This window comes from Zea mays, chromosome 2, assembly GCF_902167145.1.
Source record: "Zea mays cultivar B73 chromosome 2, Zm-B73-REFERENCE-NAM-5.0, whole genome shotgun sequence".
NCBI classification, from domain to species: domain Eukaryota; kingdom Viridiplantae; phylum Streptophyta; class Magnoliopsida; order Poales; family Poaceae; genus Zea; species Zea mays.
The window spans coordinates 126,967,482-126,984,879 of NC_050097.1; the positions used below are offsets into that span (position 1 = coordinate 126,967,482).

General features: G+C 45.4%; 1 protein-coding gene across 3 annotated transcripts in view; it reads right to left on the minus strand.

Annotated features, from left to right (window-relative positions):
* Window positions 1-10,537, minus strand: part of LOC103646933 (ubiquitin carboxyl-terminal hydrolase 5) — a 36,392-nt gene extending 25,855 nt beyond the window's left edge. Inside the window, exons 1-3 of one of the 3 annotated variants that reach the window (XM_035965341.1) lie at window positions 10,019-10,445; window positions 9,813-9,922; window positions 8,681-8,923 (exon numbers count right to left, since the gene is read on the minus strand). In XM_035965341.1, coding sequence (XP_035821234.1) covers window positions 8,681-8,766 — 86 coding nt within the window. In that variant the 5' untranslated portion in view covers window positions 8,767-8,923; window positions 9,813-9,922; window positions 10,019-10,445. Of the gene's footprint in view, window positions 1-7,078; window positions 8,924-9,812; window positions 9,923-10,018 lie in introns of all 3 variants that reach the window. The other 2 variants (XM_008671541.3, XM_008671543.3) reach the window with 2 other exon arrangements.
* Between the last annotated feature and the right edge of the window lie 6,861 nt (window positions 10,538-17,398).

Genomic DNA, 17,398 nt, shown 5'->3' on the forward strand with positions numbered 1-17,398 from the left:
CGATCGTCGCCCTTCAGCGCGAGTTCGCGATGAAGGACCTGGGGCCTCTCTACAACTTCCTCGGCATCACCGCCGAGCGGAGGCCTTAGGGTCTCTTCCTACACCAGCGCCAGTACACCCTCAACATCCTGGGGCAGGTTGGCATGTCCGACTGCAAGCCTTGCTCCACGCATGTCGACACTCAAGCTAATCTCTCTAAGGACGACGGGCCCCTAGTCACCGATGCGACGTCCTACCGGAGCCTCATCGTCACCCTTCAGCACCTAACCTTCTCCAGGCCCGACATCACCTACGTCGTCCAACAGGTGTACCTTCACATGCACACCCCGCGGGAGCCCCATCTCACCACTCTCGGCTCCATCGACTACAGCCTTCTCCTTAGACCCTCCCCAACGTTGGAGCTCGTGGTCTACACCGACACTGACAGGGTTGGTTGCACCGGCACGCGCCGGTCCACTTTCGGTTATGCCGTGTTCCTGAGCGCCAACTTCATCTCCTAGGCCCCCAAGCACCAGCCCGTCGTCTATCACTCCAATACTGAGGCCGAGTACCGCGTTGTGGCCAATGGTGCGGTCAAGGCTTCCTAGCTGCACCAACTTCTCCAGGTGCTCCACAACCCCCTCCAGTGTGTCGTCCTCGTCTACTACGACAACGTCAGCGTGGTCTACTCTCCACCAACCCCGTGCAGCATCAGCGCACGAAACACGTGAAGATCAACATGCACTTCGTCCGCAAGCATGTCGCCGCCGGTGACGTTTGGGTTCTCAGCATCCCGACCACGCTGCAGTTCGCTGACACCTTCACCAAGAAGTTGTTGTCAAGTGTTTTCGCCAAGCTTCGATCTAGTCTCAACATCTGTACAGGATAGAGTTGAGACTACGGGGGGTGTTAGAATCTCGTTAGTGTTTTGGGTCAGTCCCAGTGTAATTACATGTTTAACCCTCTGTGTAATGGGCTTGGCCCAACTACTAGGATTATATATATGCACTCCCAACCATGATTAGGGTTAGGGTTTCCCATTCCAACTCAATATATCATAATTTCAGACAAAACATTAAGTTAAATACCAAACAACCAACATAAGTTCACATAATAATATTGTGCAAAATGCATGGTTCAAAAGTCATCGCCTAGGCGTCCAGTCGAATAGCAGACGTTGGGCGTCACCCTCGACTTGCCTAGGTCACGTATGGCGTCCGCCTCACAGGGTATGGCATCGCCTAGGCATGTGAGCCCACGTCGCAGCGCCTAAAGGCTGGAAGGCGACGCCATACAAGCACGGGAAACCGCGTGGGAGCGTGGCAGCGCGCGAAAGCTCGAGAAATGCACGCGCCAATACGTAGCACGGGTGTAGCAGCTAGGGAAAATCACACGACAGAAGAAAGGGCAAGACGCAAAGAGAGAGCCAAAGAGGACCTAGGCGCCTGGCGATGGCGAACTTAGCTGTCGGTTTAGGTTCTGGCGACGACAAACCTAGGCGTCTGGCAGCGGCGGACCTAGGCATCAGGTGGCTTGCTCGCCGTCTCCCTCGGTCCTCAGCTCAGGTACCTCCTCGACTTCCCCATCCTCTGCTATCTTCCTCTCGGACTCTCCCGGCTGGCATGCTCCCTTTTCTCTACTCCCTTTGTTCTTGTCCTTGTGTAGTGTGTAGTTGTGTATTGCTGCTATGATGTGCTCTGATCTCAGTATCATTCACATGGTTTAGTATTGTTATGACTATGATGTGTTGTGATGCTCAAGGCTTAATTAATTGATCCATGTTGCTCCCTTCCTCTGATCTCAATCTCATTAATTGATCCATACTGCTACTCTATGACTAGTAAACAATGTCTTTGGATCTTTGCTAGTAAACAACATATTGTTTACTGCCCAGCAAGTAAACAATATGGCAATATGCCCACTGCACTATCTAGCACCCACTGATGGTTTAATTGTCTTTGGATCTTCGCATGAACCAGTCAACAAGAAAAGATGTTGAATCCAAATCCACCTTCTGGCAACGGCGAATATGATCTGAGGACTGATCCATCTAGGAAGCCCAAAAGGTCCAATGACCCAGGTTGGAAGTTTGCATATTGGGCGAACCTTTAGAACCGAGATCAGGTGACATGAAGTTTATGTGCCACGACGATTCATGGTGGGATAAAAGGCTTAAGCAACATTTGGCTTGTGGATATGGAAAAGTTCTAATGTGTAGCAAAACTACCACTGAAATCGGAAAAGAGATGACATAGTACATGGAATCACATAAGAGGGCACGTTCAATGTACTTAAGTGATGATGAGCCAGTGGAGGATGAAGCAGCAGATGTGGTGGAGGTAGAGGGAGGTGCTCCTGGGAATGAAGTTGAACCCCAAGCATCGAAGGTGCAACTAAGTTCAGGAACGACAGCTAAAAAAGGTGTGCCACCTACTCAGTGAAGGGTGCAGCAGTAGGCAAGGAAAAACCAAAGGGAAACAAGACAATTCTGGAAATGCTTAGAAAGACACCTGAAAAAATAGTTGATGAGCGGCAAAAGGGTTCTTTTCAGCCCCCAATTCAGTCCAGTATAAAGACCAAGGAGCAGCAACATTATGTGGATATGCAATGGGCATTATGGTTCTATGAGTGTGGTATACCATTCAATGCTGCAGCATCAAGGCAGTTTCAAGTGGCAATTGAAGCAACAGCACAGTTTGGTTCAGGTTACAAGCCTCTTTCGCCATATCAGTTTGGGGAGCCATTACTCAAGGATGTTGTGCAGCAGACAAGTAAAATTAGGGAGGAGCATGAGAAGGCATGGAAACACTATGGCTACACACTCATGTCAGATGAATGGTCCGATAGGAGGGGATGACATCTGATTAACTTCCTTGTGAATAGCACAGAGAGGACTTATTTCTTGGAGTCTGTCGACGCATCAAGTGAGGTACACCATGCACGCATGTGCTTGCTGATTTGTTGGAGGAAAAGATTAACGAGATTGGAAAGGACAAGGTTGTACAAATTGTCACCGATAATGGAGCTAACTACAAGGCAGCGGTAAGCTTCTAATGGAGAGGATTCCTACACTGTTTTGGAGCCCATGTGCAGCACATTGCTTGGACCTAATGCTAGAAGACATAGGAGATTTGAAGGAATTTAAGAAGCCAATTGATCGTGCAAGACGTGTCGTGTATCACAACTTTTCATCTATCGACATGGAAGATTCTTAGTTCAATGAGGGAGAAGACAGGTGGGGCTGATCTTGTGAGACCTGCAGCGACTCGATTTGCCACAGCTTTCCTCACTTTGAAAAGTCTGTACAAGCACAAGGATGCTTTGAAATCTCTATTTCTTAGTGAAGCATGAACTAAGAACAGACTAGCACAAACAAAATCTGGTGAGGAGGTGCATAACATTGTGCTATCTACCGAGTTTTGGATTAAAGTTGAAGATTGCCTAAGAGCTTCAGGCCCACTTCTTATTGTTCTTAGGGTAGTTGATGGTGATGAGAAGCCTGCAATGCCAGAGGTTGCAACACTTATGAATCATGCAAAAGAGAAGATCAGGCTTAGCTTTGCAATCCAAAGCAAGAAAACCTTGCTCAAGAAAGTCATAGATATTATTGAGAAACGTTGGGTGAAGCACATGGATCATCCTTTGTATCGGGCTGCAATGTATTTGAACCCAGGAAAATTCCATCCTCATAAGAAACGATGATGATGCACTGTTGGCCAACTAAGAGGTCGCTTCCTTGGAAGTTCTTGGAAGAATGGTGGAAGACAAAGACACCCAATACAAGATTGATGCTCAATCTTTGGATTATGAATCCCTTAGAGGAGATGCATTCTCAAACAAAATGGCAAAGCAAAACATTAAGAAAATGAACCCTCGTAAGTGTTGTTTACTTGTTTTCCTTTTAATTACAGCAGCTTACTATAGTAGAAATTAATCATTGTGTTTGGTAATCAAGTTGATTGGTGGCGCTCATATGGTGGTCGCAGGGGCGTAGCTAGGTAGGAGATGGTGGATGCACATGCATCCACGAAAATTTGAAAAAACTAGTGATATAGACCAATTTTTCACCATATATGCACCAGGCATTTGCATCCTCCTCTGGTTCGCTCTAGCTTCGCCACTGGGTGGTCGTGCTATTGAGCTTCAACGATTTGCTAGGCGCATTGTCAGTCTATGTGCTTCATCATCTGGCTCTGAAAGAAATTGGAGTACATTTGAGTTTGGGAGTACCATTTCTATCTAATCTTCTACTTAGTTTGTGTCCAATTTTAGCATGGCTGTCCAACATGTTAAGCATTATGTTTATTTGTTGTTTACCTATTTTTTCAGATTCATACAAAGAAAAGAAATAGGCTGCTGCATAAGAGGTTGAATGATATTGTCTTTGTTTCCTAGTTCCTACAACTGAAAGATGAAGACTAGGTTTCAAATAAGGCGTGAGAAGAAAGGGAAAAGTTTTGACCCTTTGGTCATTGAAGAGTTTATTTGGGACAATGAGTGGGCTGACTCATCACATGTACACCCTCAAGGTACTCGTGGGTGTGAGTGTGTCCAGGATGGTCTTACATGGGAGGTTATTGATGAAGCTCTTGGTGCATCAAGCTCACTCCGAGGCCGCAATCTTCCAAGGAATGCTAGCAGAGGGTGTGCAAGAAATTCAAATCCAAGCTTGGTTGAAAATGAATCAAATTTAGGCAATGAGGAAGAGGAAGAAGATTGAAATCCCCATGATGATGCTTATGTTACTAATTGTGAGGATGCTTCCATTCCCAATGATGCTAATGATGGTGGTGAAAACATGCAAGCTGCAAACAACCAGGATGAGTTTGAAGATGCACATTGAGACTTGAGATATTTCAGTTTCAACGGTGTCTTTGTTTTGTGTTGCTTTGCTGTGCACTATCAAGCTTTTGGTTCAAACTTGTGATGTTGTTACCTTGTTAATTTCTTATGTTGCTGGCTTGCTGCAGTTTATGCCTTATAGTGGACTAAGGACTATTTGTAATATTGTTGAACATTGAGTGGTTGTGTGGAGCAAGGTTTTAAAGTCGTCCGACTAATTGCGATTAGTCAGCCTTATCGCTAGTCCAAGCTCAATTAGGGTCTCCGACTCGACTAGAGCGATTAGTCGTCCTAGTCGCCGACTAATCGCGATTAGTCGTCCGACTAGGGGTTATGGTCGACTAGTTATGCCTGTTTTGGGCCCACTAATCCGGCCTCTATTATGTGGGTCAACCCACCATCTATACACAGCACAAATATTGTTTTGCCCTATGCCCCTGCTTGTACCAATACGGTACGCACTGTTGCGCGTGCGCCCTTCCCCAACGTCGCCACCCCTTCTCCATCACCGCCGCCCTCCTCTCCTGCCGCCCTGTTGCGCTATGGCAGCCCTATGCTCGAGTAGCAACTGTGCCGCCTCCATCGCGTGGCGGCTGTAGTCTGCAGAGGCCCCCCCTCCAGCGTGCTCCCGTCCTCCTCTGTTCAGCAGCTGACTGACGAGTAGGCGACCACTCCTCTATTTAGAATTCAGAGACCGAGATGAGGACCTCTTTAGACGGTAATTGCTCTGATATTTTGGTTGTTCATTGTTCTCTGTTCACTAACTGAGCAGTATTGTGCCCGCCTTGGCCTCCTCTGAAGTTGTGCTTCACTTGATTGTTGTGCCACTGCATAAGAATAGGAGGCGGCATAATAATGTTGAAGTCATCTTCCTAGAATCTGTGTTGCCCCAGCACCAGAACTTTGGCAGTGGCACTGGTACAGTTCATGCATTCCAGCTAGGCAGCTACATCTATATATATATATATATATATATATATATATATATATATATATATATATATATATATATATATATATATATATATATATATATATATATATATATATATATATATATATATATGTATGTATGTACATATGTATATATATATATATATGTATATATATATATATACACACACACACACATGGTCCTGTTATAGGTGAACGACTAGGAGTCGACTAATCGAGCAAATCGTCGACTAATCGCGATTAGTCACCTTATCGGTGCTCAGGCGACTAGAGTCCACTAGCCGACTTTAAAACCTTGGTGTGGAGTATGTGGACTGTTTATGCTTTATGATAGACTTCTTAATATTGTTGAATGTTGAGTGGTTGTGTGGACTGTGCAGTCAATGGACTGCTTATGCCATATGGTTGGCTGTTTGCAGTTTTGTTAAGTGGCTGTGTGGACTGCTTATGCCACTAGTATATACGTTTATGGACTGCTATAATAATGAATTGATGATGTTATTCATGCTGTATTTTTTAACCACGCATGCTCCTATTTCTCCATGTTTCTGCAGCTTGGTGATTGGGACAATTGAAGAGAGCATATATCAAGATGACATGATGTTTGTGAAATGCTTCTGTAGGAATGACAGGTACACTTGATCCATATTTACATAGCTTCTGAAATGTTTCTTACATTCATGATTGATGATTCATTACAAGATGTTTGTAATGTGTATGTTACAATCTGCTAGGGGGATACATTCTACATGGAAGAAGGGAAATTGGAAGGATAAAAGCTCTAAAAATTGACATCAAGAAGGTATGCTTCTGCTGCTCTACTATAGGTTAAGACTTCTGTATGGCGTCGCCTAGCCGCACGCCTTAAGCGCCTAGCCGCCTCAAAGTGCTGGCTCACCGCGCTCATGGTTTTCAAGTCGCCTGGTCGGCAGGTCGTGGTCTGTGACCGATTAGGCGATTTATCGCGATTAGGTCGTCGACCAGGACGATTAATCAGTGACTGATCGGCTACCTAGTCGTCCTATATAGTTATATACAGTTATACACTATAGTGTATAGTTATATACTATATAATTAACTTCAAACAGCAGAAAGCAGTCCTACACCTACAGCACTACAGTAGGTAATCAAAGTATCAATTATCAAACAAAAACAAACAGTACATGTTATTTAGCAGTAGTGCAGTTCTTGATCTAAACTAAAAACCAAACTGTATTGAGTTCTTGATCAGTTGAAACCAAACTAAAAGTCTGAAACCAAAGATACAAACTGAAACCAATGCTTGAAGCCTTGAACACAGTACCTTCAGATGAGGTACTCATCTTCTTCAGTTCTTGATCACCGGAGTTGGTCAGAGGTCAGAGATGAGTCGCTGGAGTTGATCATGACGGACTGGCGCCTCTGTCGGTTCTTGATCAGGACTCAGAAGTTGGTCGGGGGAAGGGGGGGATGGGTTCGACAGGAGGAGCAGCCGGCCAGGAAGGAGGACGGGAGAAGATCAGAAGACAGAGTGACAGACGAGACAGAGAGATGAATACTGAAAACTGAAAAAAAGGAAAGTAAATTCGGTTTTGGAAACTGGAAACAACGCGCCAATCAACAATTAAATGGTTTTGGAAACTGGAAGCGACGCGCCAATCAACAATTAATGTGGTCCCTACATGGAAACGAGGAGGCACCCAAAAATTAGGTCCCAGATGCGCACCCTTTCCATTTCCAGGTTCCAAGTCGCAACAGACAAGAACTGGACGACTAATCGCGATTAAGGGACGATTAGACCACCTAATCGGGTCGGTGACCCTAATCGGCTACGTGTGACCGACCAGACCGATTAATCGCGATTAATCGCGGTAAATCGAACGATTTGAAAACCCTGGCCACGCTTCGCCTTACCGCCTTAATAACCATGGCAAAATGACATGTCCACAACCAAGGCCACTAGCAGGGGAGGTAAGCTCGTGCCGCCGCAGAGGAGGGCAGGAGGCGATGACAGGACCACAGTGGCTGACAGGAGCAAGGCACAGAGGCGGGGGGGCATGAGGTGGAGGACACCTGGACAGTTTTAGAGCTTTAGATCAAGTGTTTTTCCAAGCGTGGGATGGGCTTGAATTCCATAAAGCACTAAAACGTGGCCTTTTTGCAGCCCAAAGCGCTTAAAACGAGCTCTTTATGTTTTTTTGTGAAACGATGCAGCTCTTTACGCCCTCAGTAGCGCTTTAGCACTTTACCGCTTAAAAGGCGCTTAAGCGACTTTTTAATAACATTGGTGGTTTGTTTCTTGTTGATGGAAAGATGTCACGGCTTCTCGCATATGGAACACAAATAAGTGAACCATGTTTGTGTAAGGATAAATCGCTCAGCCTCTTAACTTGAATTCATAACATGGTAGCATTGACTTTCTTCCATGTATTAGTTTCCAGATTTTACTTTAAAGTCAATGCAAAGCATCTGGAGATTGAACAACACCATATTGTCTCAGTTCAATTTAAGACCAAAAGCTACTTTTTTGTGCTACTTTCTTCATATTTATAGTCATTTGAAGAAGTGTTCTTGGCAAATATGGATGCAAACTGTAAAGAATATTTAATAAAATTGACTAGGATTGATGTTTTATTTAATGTGTTCAGGAAAGTGAATATATCAGTGTACAGTAATATAGTATATGAACTAGAACCACCTTGAAAGACAGTTATCCATATTCCATTATTCCATATGGAACAGCAAGGAATCATAAGAAGGTAGACAGGTCATCGTAAAATACAATGATTAAGCTATGCAGAAACTATCAAAACAAAAAGCCACTGCGCAAAGAGGTGCAGAGGCATTTGAAAGTGATAGATCCAGATAAGGTTATTATTTTGGTGATCGTATTCCACAGTATATAGTTCAAAAGAATGTGACTTACCAACCATGCAACTTTTCCCAAACTTGCTGAGGAAGCAGTATGTAATCCCGACCCTCAACCAAGTTATCATGTATCTCAATCTCCATGTTGGAGACTTCAAGTGGCACATCATCAATTAAATCGGTATTGTCAATAGCTCCTGGCCTTCTAGGAGTTTTTGAACCAAACTCATGATGATGAGAACCATTACTTGTTGCACCAGTCAAATCTTGAATGAGGTAATCAATCCAACTTTGCCACCACCTACTGACCCAAAAAAAAAAGAAAATTGCATTTATAATTCGAACTGAGAGTAAACAAATGAAGCAACTGGCAGAGGAGGATAAAATAAGTTAGTACAAATGTGTATTTAAAACAGACATTTCCATTATGCTCATCAGCACCATATGCTGACCTGTAAAACATGCAGATCAATCAATAGAAAAGAGAAAAACACTCCAGGTCCAGATTAAAAATACCAGAAACTTTAATACATCTAATATTTCGTGTCACGCATCCTACTAGGTGTGACACCTTGATTATCTTACAACGTCATCCAAATATTATGATAATAACATGACAAAAATGGCGAACGAATCCTCTGCAGTCGTTGCTACGCGTGGGCCTGACACCCCGCGAGCCCCACGCGGCAGCCAACTGCAGAGGATCTCATTCCAAAAATGGTGATACTTTCCAGTTCAATCCACAGTCTACATAGTACACTGCCACGATCCATGAATATGCACCATCATACCAAATAATTTAATTAGTAAGGATCTTGTCAAATTACTCACTTCTGTCATCCTTCTCATCAAAGGATAGCATTAACAACAACCAAAATGAACTGCATACGCGCAAATTAGGATGTCTTAAACGTCTTCTTTAAATGGCCAGAGGGAAACAGAGAGTATTTTAAAATGTCCTAAATACTCAAAGCATCTCAGATTCATAGTAGTAGTAGAATGCTCAAACCTCAAAGGTCCCTAAATCACAACTGATCCAAAATGAAGGCGGAAAAAGGAAACCAATCATGCCTGACAAAACAGTCTCTAGAACTTCCCCGGCTGAAAAAAAAGAACTCTCCTGCGCAGCGCGCACTCAACCGGTAAGCAGAGAGAAAGCTCCAAAATCCTTAAACACGCATAAAACCCACCTCCAATGCCGACGCCGAGGCGCAACCTCAACGGCGGCGCCGAAGCATTCCGCCACCAACAAACAACACCAGCAAGAAGGGGAAAAAACGATCTTGCGCCCCGCGGGACCCTTCCAAGCGTAGCGACGCGAACGGGGATTGAATCAGGGAGTAGATCGACAGGGATGAGGATGCAGCGAAACGGCGAACAGAGAGGCATAGTGGACCTGGTGGTGATGAGGAAGAAAGTGTCTCCCTCCTTGGCGTGGGCATCAGCCGCGACGGTTATGTCCCGGATGAGAGCCCTCTCCACTTCGGCGGGGAGCGCCGGCGCCGCCACCACCATCTCCATCCCCGCCGCCGCCGGCGAGGAGGAGGAGCCCGCGGTCTACGGCTAGGGTTTGCACCCTCCCCTCGTCTCCCCTTTCCGCAGGGCTCTCCGTCTCTTAGCTGGAGCGGCTTGACCAAGAATTGGTGGAGCGGGGTCGAGGCGGCAGTGGAAACGGTAGTGGCGTCGATGCGGTGAACCTGTGAGCGGAGGAGGGGGGGCCGCGGATCTGCGAGGTTGCTTTTTTCCGGCCGGAGGAGAGGAGGCTGTCTGGCGCTTTGTTTAGACTCCTCCGCTTTGTTTTTCTTCTTTCCTTCTCGACCCGTGATTAACAGGTCCTTGCAACGCAGGATTTTGTATAAGGATTTTTTTGGCATTGAGAGAAAAATGAGTAATTTTTCTTTCAATCCTCGAGAATTCTAGGGAGGATTAGGGCATGTTAGGGTTAGTTTGGGAACACTAATTTCCAATGGGATTTTCATTTTTCCAAGGGAAATTAGTTCATTTTCCCTTGGGAAAATGAAAATCCCATTGGAAATTAGTGTTCCCAAACTAACCCTAAGGTGTGTTTTGTCCGGCTTTAGAGTAAAACTCCAAGTAGGAGCTAGCCCAAGCGGCATATAGAGGAAATATTTACATTTGCTCCTAAGGCAATAGATTATTTAAAGCGGCAAGGCGGGCGAGGGTAGAGCCGGACCTCCGAACTGAAGCGGCAAGGCGGGCGCCTACACGCGCGCGGCGCGCGTTGTGCTCCGCCGCCTGTCGTCGTGAAGCAGCGTGAGCTCCGTGCTGAAGAAGCAAGGCGGGTGCAGCCGCGCGGACGTCCCAGCAAGGCGCGCGGCGTGATTCGGTAAGTGCTCTTCTCCCTGTCTCGTCGGAGTGGGGTACCAGCGGTGGGAGGCGGCCATCTCGGCCGGTCTCCCGCCAGTGGCTTTTCGATCTCTGCGTTATGCAACGGTGATGCTTGGCTACGTACATTCGGAAGGGTCGTCGTCGGAAGACGCTGGCGTCTACCGACGCGGTGGTCGTCCGCCCACTGACGGAGATTGCCGAATTTCAGGTTCAACTGGATCAGGAGGTTGGTGATCTGGCCAGTTTGGCAACCAGCGTGCGAACTCCAGAGGGTGGTCGGCTCTCTGATCTTGTGAACGAGTCTCAGTCCAGTGTTAGCGGCAAGCTATTTGACTGCATTTCCGTGCCACCAAAATCTAATTGGAATGAAGCTCTTGAACTGGTAGGAGAGGGAGTCGGCGATGTATGCAGGTCGGGACCAGGACCGACGTTGAGTACAGGCTTACACTCTCCTAGTCCGTGCACTTCTTCTAGGAATAAGGTGAAGCCATGGCAGGGCAAATTGCCGTCGCCACGGCGTTCGCCGGAGTTCGCAGTTGGACATGCACTAGAAAAAACGCAGTGGCGCTGCTCTCCTGGAAGATGTCGTGGCCAAAGGTTGAAGAAGATGTCTTCAGTGGAAGCGGTATCAGTGGAGCGGTTGGCTATTGGTTTGAATTCGAAGGATTTTGGTAAGGATGGAAGTCAGGCGATATTCTGGGATTCTCATGCGGATCCTGTGCTGGAATCAAGGAGTGTTGGCATAATTAGTGCTTGTCCCCGTTGGAATGGGAGGGCCCAACATATGATTCTCAGTGCTAGGATTCCTTATAGGCCAACGGCTGGTCTGGTTTCCCTGTTCTCCCGTTCAGGCACCAGTTCTTCTCCTGCCAGGGTGGTACACATTTCCTCCCGGGGTCTGGCACCCAGCACGTTCGTCGAGGCTGCAAGGAACGCAATGGTGCCGTTTGTTGAAACTAGTGGACGTGGAGGCAGTCGTGGCCAACATCAGTCCGATGGCACTGGAGGTTTTTCCGCCGGTCATCAACAGCTTGGTGGCGCGGGAGGACATGTCGCTGGTATGGAACTGAATACCGACTATGGACGCGGTGGATCCCAACCGGTGTTCTATCCTGGCTATGGGGGCGGAGGCCGTCCCTTTGGACGTCGGGGAGGTGGATATGGCCATCCTGGTGCGTGGCATGGTGGAAGAGGTGGTTCTGCCGGAGGTCGGTTCTTCGGAGGTCGTACTTTGCCAATTCAATCTAAGGGTGGAGATGTTCACAGCAGGTTTACAAATGGAGGGGCTTCCTCTGTGATGGTCGCTGGACAGGGTCTGGGGGGGATCAGGGACTTCTTCGGTGACACCTGAAGTATCAAACGTTGTGGACTTGCTCCAACAGGCAATTACAACAGCAATTGGCAACGGTAGCGCTGCCAGGCCTGTCCCAGATAACACCGTGGAACAGATTGTTTCCTTGCTGCAACAGTCTGTGGGGAAGAGCCACCCCATTCTGAATTCGATGGGGAATTCAGCGGGTCCGAATCTTGGGTCTCAACACAGTTCAAAGTTGGAGACCATCAAAGAATTGTCTAATCCGACCCACTTGGATGACAAGGTGGGTTCTTCTGTGATTTCAATTTCAAAAGAGAAAGTGTCGTTTTGTTTCAGGTGCAAAACTAAAGGACATCAGTTGAGTGACTGTAATATTGAGCTATTTTGTGAAATTTATGATGTCAAAACTCACTTAACTTCGAAATGTCCGGTGGTTTGTGCCTGCAAAACTTTTGCAATACCTTGTGGGGTATGCGGTGGAGGGATTGGGGTTTTACTTTATACCCCAACCCAATCCAGTAAAGCAGAGGCAAGGTGGCTACAATGGTACAGTGACTATTGTGAAGGGTTCCATGAATGAAGAGCAGATTTTGAATGAGCTAAAAAGGTTGGGGGCTGCTGATTGGGACTGGTGTGTGAAGTGTGTGGGGAACAATGGGCCTGTTTGGTTCAGCTTTTTCTGACCAGCTTTTCTAAAAATCTGGCTGTGGGGAGAATCTGACTGTGGGGAAAATCTGAGTATCATTACGATTACGTGTGTAGTAAGATAAAATTGTTCATAGGGCTCAGGATCTAGAAAGTGACGGATTCCTACTATTACAACGACTCAACCGATTATGTGTTTATGTTGATTTTGTATGATTTTTGCCCCAACGAATTTTATAGAAGCTGACTGAAAAGCTGAGCGTTTGACAGTCCCCAGCAGCTTTTGGTGGCCAGAAGCTGCCAGAAGCCGAAACAAACAGGCCCAATGTGTTCTCGACGTGTTTCCCTTCCAGGGGTGAACTTCATCGTATGATCGAATGGGGAACAGTTCATACAAAATTTGGTGCACAGATGCTTGTCAAGGAAGAGGGGCTAGGAGAGGAAATAAAATATGAGATGCCTAAGGCTTGGGTGCAGTTACTGGTTTACCTAAGGAACTTAGAGAGTACTCAGTAATCTGGGTGGTTGGTTCTATGCTAGGCATCTCAAAAGAGGTGGATATGTTGTTTACTCGAAAGTTTGACAGGGCAAGGTTGAAGGTGGCCGTGCTTGACCCGAATTTGATTCCGCAAGTAGTTGATGTGGTAATTGGAGACTACTTATATGAACTGAAATTCAGGGTGGAGTCAGAAGCTGAAGGTGACCAGCCTTTGCCGATGGATATGGATCATTTTGGGGGAAATGATGATGATGAATTTCAGGATCAAAACAAGGATCACAAATTGGGTGAAAGAGGGAATAAGGGGTCGAGCTTGAAGGGAGCATCAAAGGATTCAACAGGGGCAGTTAACAAGGTGTCAGATTCTGTGCTGGACAGCAACACGACCAGCGGGAAATCAGTGTGCGGTCTCCCTGATGTTGTTCCTGGCCATACACAGCTCGATCTGGAACAATCTCAGGGCACCAGTTCCTCGGTCAATGCTGCTAGTATTGAAATGTTGGGCAGTATCCCGGAGGCAGCGACAGGAAAAGTCCAAGAACTGCGTCGTAGCACGCGCCGCTCAGATTCGGTGAGTGAAGACTCGCTTGTTCGAGCAGAAAGGCTGAAAGCGGGATATAACTTGGACGATCAGCCGACTAAAGGTAACAATGCTTCCTTTATTGGTTTACCTGATAATTATATTCTTGATTTTTTAAAAATATTGGCATTTTAGCGGGTTCTAATCCTAGTTTAGTTGCTTCCTCTATTGGTCAGTTGAAAAAAATTAGAGATTAATAGAGTTCAGGATCAGCTAGTGCATAAGAACAAAGCTGATTTATCTGGTTTTATGGGAAAGGGAGTAGTAGAGGACGAAGAGTTTGATCATTACATTTTAAATCATCTGTGTGGGGATATTATGCATGAAGAGATGGATGGCATTGATGGGCTGATTAAGTCAGTCTGTACAAAACCATCTAGTCACGGTTCGTTGTGTTCTAAAAAGAGGTCGGGCTTAATTATTAATTAACTGTTTCCCAATGAAAGAAATCTTTTGGAACAACAATGGGTTCAAGGATTTAAAATAACTTAGATACGTTTCGGATCTGACCAAAGAACACGGTCTCAATTTTATTGCCCTCTCTGAGACGGGCCGCAAATCCTTCCCAGATCATCTACTAAGGAATTTGTGTGCTGGGAAAAAATTTATCTAGCATTGCAAAGAACCTCATGGTAGATCTGAGGGGATGTTGTTAGGAATTGACGCTGATGTCTTTGATGTTGGTGCCATCACGAAAGGGGATTTCTTTATTAAGTTTAATTTGCATGATAAGGCAGATGGTTTTAAATGGGCTCTTGTCTCGGTGTATGGCCCTGCCCAGGACTGCTTCAAACAAGAATTCCTTTCTGAGCTAGTTCGTTTGGGCAATACGGAAACTTTACCTATTCTCATTGGGGGAGACTTTAATATTTTACGATCTCCATCTGAGAAAAATAATGATAGATTTGATCATCGTTGGCCATTTCTATTCAATGTCGGGGCGAAGGTACACCTGGGCTAATACTAGGGATAATCTGACTTATGAGAAATTGGATTGGATTTTGGTAGCTATAGAATGGGAGGGAAATTCCCTAGAGCATCGGTACATGCCTTGTTGCGAAATATATCTGATCATACTCCTCTGCTTCTTAGCACAGGAGTTGTAACCGCCCAAACAATTCCTTCGTTCAAGTTTGAATTAGGATGGTTTCTGTGGTATGGTTTTGTGGATATGGTAAAAGATATTTGGGTAAATGAGACAAGAGGTTCTACTCCGTTGGAGAAATGGCAAGCCAAGATTAGGAAGGTTCGCCAACACTTAAGGGGTTGGGCAAAGCACACTTCGGGGCTGTTGAAAAAGGAAAAAATGAGATCATATCTAAGCTTGATGATTTAGATAAGAGAGCTAAAGTAGTTCTGTTGAGTACTTCGGAGCTGGATCTACGCAACTACTTACAGAACAGGCTTGCTCAGCTACTCCGGGAGGAGGAAATAAAGTGGTATCAAAGAGTGAAGGTCAAGGAGCTCCTAGAGGGGGATAGTAATACTAAATATTTTCAGATGATAGCCAATGGAAAATTCAGGAAGAATCAAATCTTCCAGATGACGAATGGAGTTCGTATGTTATACTACGAGGGAGAATTAAAAAGTCATATAATTGGTTATTATAAAAATCTCTTTGCCCCCTCAGAAAGCACATCTTTTATTCTGGATGAGGATCTTAGAGATGATATAATACAAGTTACTCAAGATGAGAACGAGAAGCTCACTCAGTCATTTTCAGAAGATGAAGTAAAAGCAGTGGTTTTCAGTATGGAACATAACAAGGCTCCAGGTCCTGATGGATTCCCGGTGGAATTTTATCAAATCTGTTGGGATGTTATTAAATATGATCTTATGGCTTTGTTTCGTGAGTTCCACACAGGGAATCTCCCTTTGTATAGTCTCAACTTTGGGACTATCATTTTGCTTCCTAAGAGTCAGGAGGCAATCTCGGTTCATCAATACCGACCGATATGTCTCCTGAATGTCAGTTTCAAAATCTTCACAAAGGTGGCGACTAAGAGGATCACAGAGGTTGCGCAGAATGTAATCAGTCCACTACAGACTGCGTTCCTGCCAGGAAGAAATATCATGGAGGGGGTGGTGGTCTTACATGAGACTATTCATGAGCTCCATACGAAGAAAAGAGATGGGGTCATTTTCAAAATTGACTTCGAGAAAGCTTATGATAAGGTGAAGTGGAGCTTTGTTCAATAATCCCTTCGTATGAAAGGTTTTTCAAGTACCTGGTGTAGTTGGATCGAGTCTTTCATGAAGGGGGGCCATGTTGCGGTTAGAGTTAATGATCACATGGGTCCTTTTTTTCCAGACTCAAAGAGGGGTGAGGCAGGGCGACCCGCTGTCTCCTATTCTCTTCAACTTGGTTGTGGACATGCTTGCCACCTTGATTAATAGAGCAAAGGAAAATGGCCAGATCAAGGGCTTGGTGCCGCATTTGGTAGATGGGGGGCTTTCCATTCTGCAATACGTCGATGATACAATTTTGTTTATGGACCACGATCTGGAAAAGGCAACGAATATGAAGCTCATATTATGTGCCTTTGAGCAGTTATTTGGTCTTAAAATAAACTTTCACAAGAGTGAGGTATTCTGTTATGGGAAGGCAAAAGAGGATGAAGGGAGGTACACACGGTTGTTTGGTTGTAGTTGTGGAGGTCTGCCCTTCAGATATCTTGGGATTCCTATGCACCACCATAGGTTGACAATTGGTGATTGGAAAACAGTGGAGGCCAAATTCAAGAAAAAGCTCAGTGGATGGAAAGGAAAACTTATGTCAGTAGGAGGGCGTCTCGTATTAATTAATTATGTGTTGACCAGTCTAGCGATGTTTATGATGTCTCTATTTGAGGTACCAAAAGGAGTGTTGGAGAAGATAGATTATTTTAGATCGTGTTTTTTTCTGGCAAGGGGAGGGCCATAAGAAAAAATATAGGCTGGCCATATGGGATGTAATTTGTCAACCTAAGGAGGTTGGCGGGCTCGACATTTTGAATTTAGAGGTTCATAATAAATGAACCTTAAGCAAATGATTGTATAAACTTCTCAATGAAGAAGGGATGTGGTAATCATTATTGAGACATAAATATATGGCCAATCGAACCTTATCCCAGGCGCAGCGTAGGGCCACAGATTCACACTTCTGGAGTGGCCTTATGAAAGTTAAGGACACATTCATTAGTAAAGGAACCTTTGTGATTCATGATGGGTCCCAGGTGCGTTTCTGGGAGGATGATTGGCTTGGGTCGGGAGCGTTAAAACTTTGTTTTCCGTCTCTTTATAGCCTAGCGAGGAGGAAGAACTCAACTGTTGCCTGTGTGTTCTCCACGGTGCCCTTAAATATATCCTTTCGTAGGGGTTTGGCTCAACAGTTGAGGGTCCAATGGTT